Genomic DNA, 3,565 nt, shown 5'->3' with positions numbered 1-3,565 from the left:
TAAATTCTTGTTGATGCAAAGCCAAGTGACTGAGAATTTCTTCCCCCCTTTTGGCGTTATCAACCAAAAATGCAAGGGTCTTAAAATCTCGGTCTTGGTTTGCCTTCACAGTTTCAACACTATTGTGCATTTCAATGGAAACGGTTTGTACGTTGTCTAGCTTGTTTGTTGTAACTGCGAGTTCAACTTCAAGTTTGTTGATTCGGCTTTCTTGGTCTTGAATTGCTTTGATCTGTCTCAAGTGACGTTCGTTGTGAATCTTTTCGGCAGCTTCACGTTCTTTCTTCAAGAGTTGGATCATTTCAAGTAATCCATTCGTCACTTCTCCTTTCAAGACTCTTTCTGCTTTGTCAATCTGAGTCTTCAAACCGTGTTGATACTCCATGAGTTCTTTCAGATTGACTCGGGTATCCGTGTGTTGTTGTTCTAGTATTTGGTTTTGTTCAACCAACTTTTCTCCAATAGTTTGACAAACAACATCACTGGATTCGGCCACTTTTGCAAATAAGGATGAAAATATGCCATCTTCTTGATCATCCATCTGCACAAAATTTTGAGGAGATCCGAATGGACTCCTATTCAGATCTGTGAGAACAATTGTATCAATGAGTTGCATCCCTTCTTCTTCAGGTGATTCGGCTTCTTGTTTCAGATCACCAATTTCTTCTTCTAAGACTTTTGTTCTCGTGTAGTTGTCTGCAAATAAATCTTCATTTTCTAGAACAGGGTCCATGATAGGTATGGTGGACTCGGTATTGTGTACTGGAAATACACTGGATAAATCCTCCATGTTCTCAGTAGCAACTTCTACTGCAACTTCCACTGGTAAATTTCTTCTTAATTGTTCTGACACTTCTCCTCTTAATTCTTTTTTTTTTATCCCTTTCAGTAGCCATAAAATATATTTTTTAATTTATTTTATTCTTCTTTTGTTTTTTATTCATGTATTATTTTTGTGTATCTTTTTGGCTACGAAATTTTGTTCTTTTTATAGGACTTAGGGATTTTTCATTTTGTAGGAGAGATAGCGAGATAGAGAGACCAAGTAGAAAAAGACAACCATAATTTTATTCATCTCCTTCTTAGGGAAAAGGAGAGAGAGAGATAACAGAACACTTCTTCAACAGGCAGAGAAACCAGTACTCATGCAATCATCTGAGTCATAGCCTATCCCATAGCCTCCTGGCGGTGAAGGTGCATATCCTGGTCCAGAGTCATCACTGGACTCGCTTTCCTCGAGCATTAACCCGTTTGAGCTTGAAGATGAGTAGGTTTGATTGAAAAACCTAGTAAAGTCCCAGGAGGACGGATGAACGGGTTGATTGGCATTTGCTGAGGAGGCGGTGGAGGAGCAGGGACCTCTTGTGGCAGTGGTGCAAGAACTGGTAGACTTGGTGGAAACTTTGGAAGAGGCTCTGGTGGAGGTGGAGGTTGATAGAGCCCTTCGAAACCGAAACCGGGAGGGGGTAGAACCGGTCCAAAGGTCAGTTGTTTTAGGTAATGTAGATATTCTGAATTGCTCATATTCAGAATTTCAGCATACATATCAGGTTGAATAACTGGTGAGAACTTCATAAATGGAGGCTCAGACCCTTCCACTTGTTCTTGTTCTGCTGACAGTCTCTTGTCACCATCGTCTTCTTCATATATAAAGCCAGGTTCACGCGGTGGTGATTTTGCTACTGCTTGAACTTGAGGTGACTTTGGTTCATGCTCCTTTTCTTCTGATATTAACACCAGAGGGTTGCTTGGGGTTTCTCCAGCTTTCCTACGTACGTCCGTTCGTGTTGCTCTTCGGGGTTGTTTGAGAACTTTCTCCCAAGTTCTCTGAGTTTGATTCCTCATCTCGTTCTCCTGAGATTCGCTGGACACCATCTTGCACCTGCAAAAGAGTTCAAACAAAAAAAATCTTCCACAACATATATTTCTCGGCTGTCTCCCAATATATAGGGCGGTCAGGAAGATTATCGGTTCACTTGCCGATGGAGAGTTAATATTTCTGGCCGTCGTTTGGGATTTACGGGATGGGACGGATAGCGGCAAGGCTTCTCATTGGTCGAGATGGCGGTGGATGGGAAGAGATTTGATGGGCAATGGAGGGGAGAGTTTAATGAGGGGTTAGGTTTTAATTGTTCTGTGGGAGACGATTGATATTATTTAGCTGAGAGGAGGTATGGGGGTGCCGATTTGAGAGAGAGAGTGAATCAGTTTGGAAAGATTTGATCTAGGAGAGGATTATGGGGGGAGGTTTTAGGTTGGGTGGAGGTTTAGAAAGGGTAGGAGTTTATGGGTGGAGGTTTGATACCCAATTAAACTTTGGTTTTCCTCCTTTATCTCCTGATTTCATTCTCAAAATCGTGTACCACAAATATAATCATACTCAAACATCTCGTTAGTAGCAAAAATTAATCCATAAATAAATCACACATAATCATATGTATATTAATCATCCACACGGTAATTTCCAATTAAAACACACATTTTGGAAATTAGCAAAAATTATCACACATATTCCAAATAAATATTTAGAAACATCTCTATATAAATTTTACATGCAAATCAGATTCTAAAATATTTTAGAAACTAACAAAAACAATTTTCAGCTCAAATTTCTAAAACATTTTAACAAATTATATCATATAAACACATATGCACGAAACACATATATAATAGATTAAACACATTAAATTAGATTTTAGAGCAAATTGTTCATGCAAACAAATTAATTAACTTACAAAAACATGAACACATACTCATAAACTAATTAACACATTGAATCATGCAATTTCTAGACAAATTATCAAATAATCACAAATTGCACATTTCAACAAATTAATTTGCATGACATATGATCTCACGTTAAATAACACAAGCAAATACACAAATAAATTCCTAATACATATTGCAATTTTATCACATAAAAATTTCGAATAAAAACATGCATATAAACACGCAAAACAATTTATTTTGAGCACAAGTATCAATTTAAATTGAGAGATTAAGATCAGTGATACTTAGCTCATTTCGATCATTCCCAACTCGTGCCTTAAGGTTGAAAATCTCGTTTCGCATAAAGGCTTCGTGAGAATATCAACAACTTGGTTTTTCGTAGGGATATACTCGATCTTTAGATTTTTCTTTTCAACGTGATCCCTTATGAAGTGATGTCGAATGTTGATATGTTTGGTTCTTGAGTGAAGCACCGGATTGTGAGTGATAGCGATTGCACTAGTATTATCACAATAAATACTAACGTCATCACAATTTACTCCGTAATCCTTCAATTGCTGCTTCATCCACAAAATTTGCGCACAACAACTTCCTTTTGGATACCACAATCCAACATTGATTGTGCCTTTCAGATATCGTATGATCTTCTTTGTTGCGGTGAGGTGGCTTTCTTTAGGATTTGCTTGGAATCTTGCACACACTCCCACAGCATAAGAAATGTCCGGCCTGCTTGCAGTAAGATATAGAAGAGAACCAATCATTCCTCTATATTTTGTTTGATCGACATCCTTTCCATCTTCATCTTTGTCTAGCCTTATTGATGTGCTCATTGGAA

General features: G+C 38.0%; 1 protein-coding gene across 1 annotated transcript; it reads right to left on the bottom strand.

Moving 5' to 3' along the window:
• Positions 1 to 1,242: 1,242 nt before the first annotated feature.
• Positions 1,243 to 1,875, bottom strand: LOC109163911 (leucine-rich repeat extensin-like protein 1). Its single transcript, XM_019312633.1, has one exon. The coding sequence runs from the start codon at positions 1,873 to 1,875 to the stop codon at positions 1,243 to 1,245; it is 633 nt and encodes a 210-aa protein (XP_019168178.1).
• Between the last annotated feature and the right edge of the window lie 1,690 nt (positions 1,876 to 3,565).

Source organism: Ipomoea nil, unplaced genomic scaffold (genome assembly GCF_001879475.1).
Source record: "Ipomoea nil cultivar Tokyo-kokei standard unplaced genomic scaffold, Asagao_1.1 scaffold3050, whole genome shotgun sequence".
NCBI lineage: Eukaryota > Viridiplantae > Streptophyta > Magnoliopsida > Solanales > Convolvulaceae > Ipomoea > Ipomoea nil.
Note: the sequence above shows the minus strand (reverse complement) of the source record. Positions and strands in the feature narration are given on the sequence as shown.

Excerpts from the sequence above, each read along its gene's own strand:
- LOC109163911 (XM_019312633.1), bottom strand. The coding sequence starts at position 1,875 with ATGGTGTCCAGCGAATCTCAGGAGAACGAGATGAGGAATCAAACTCAG.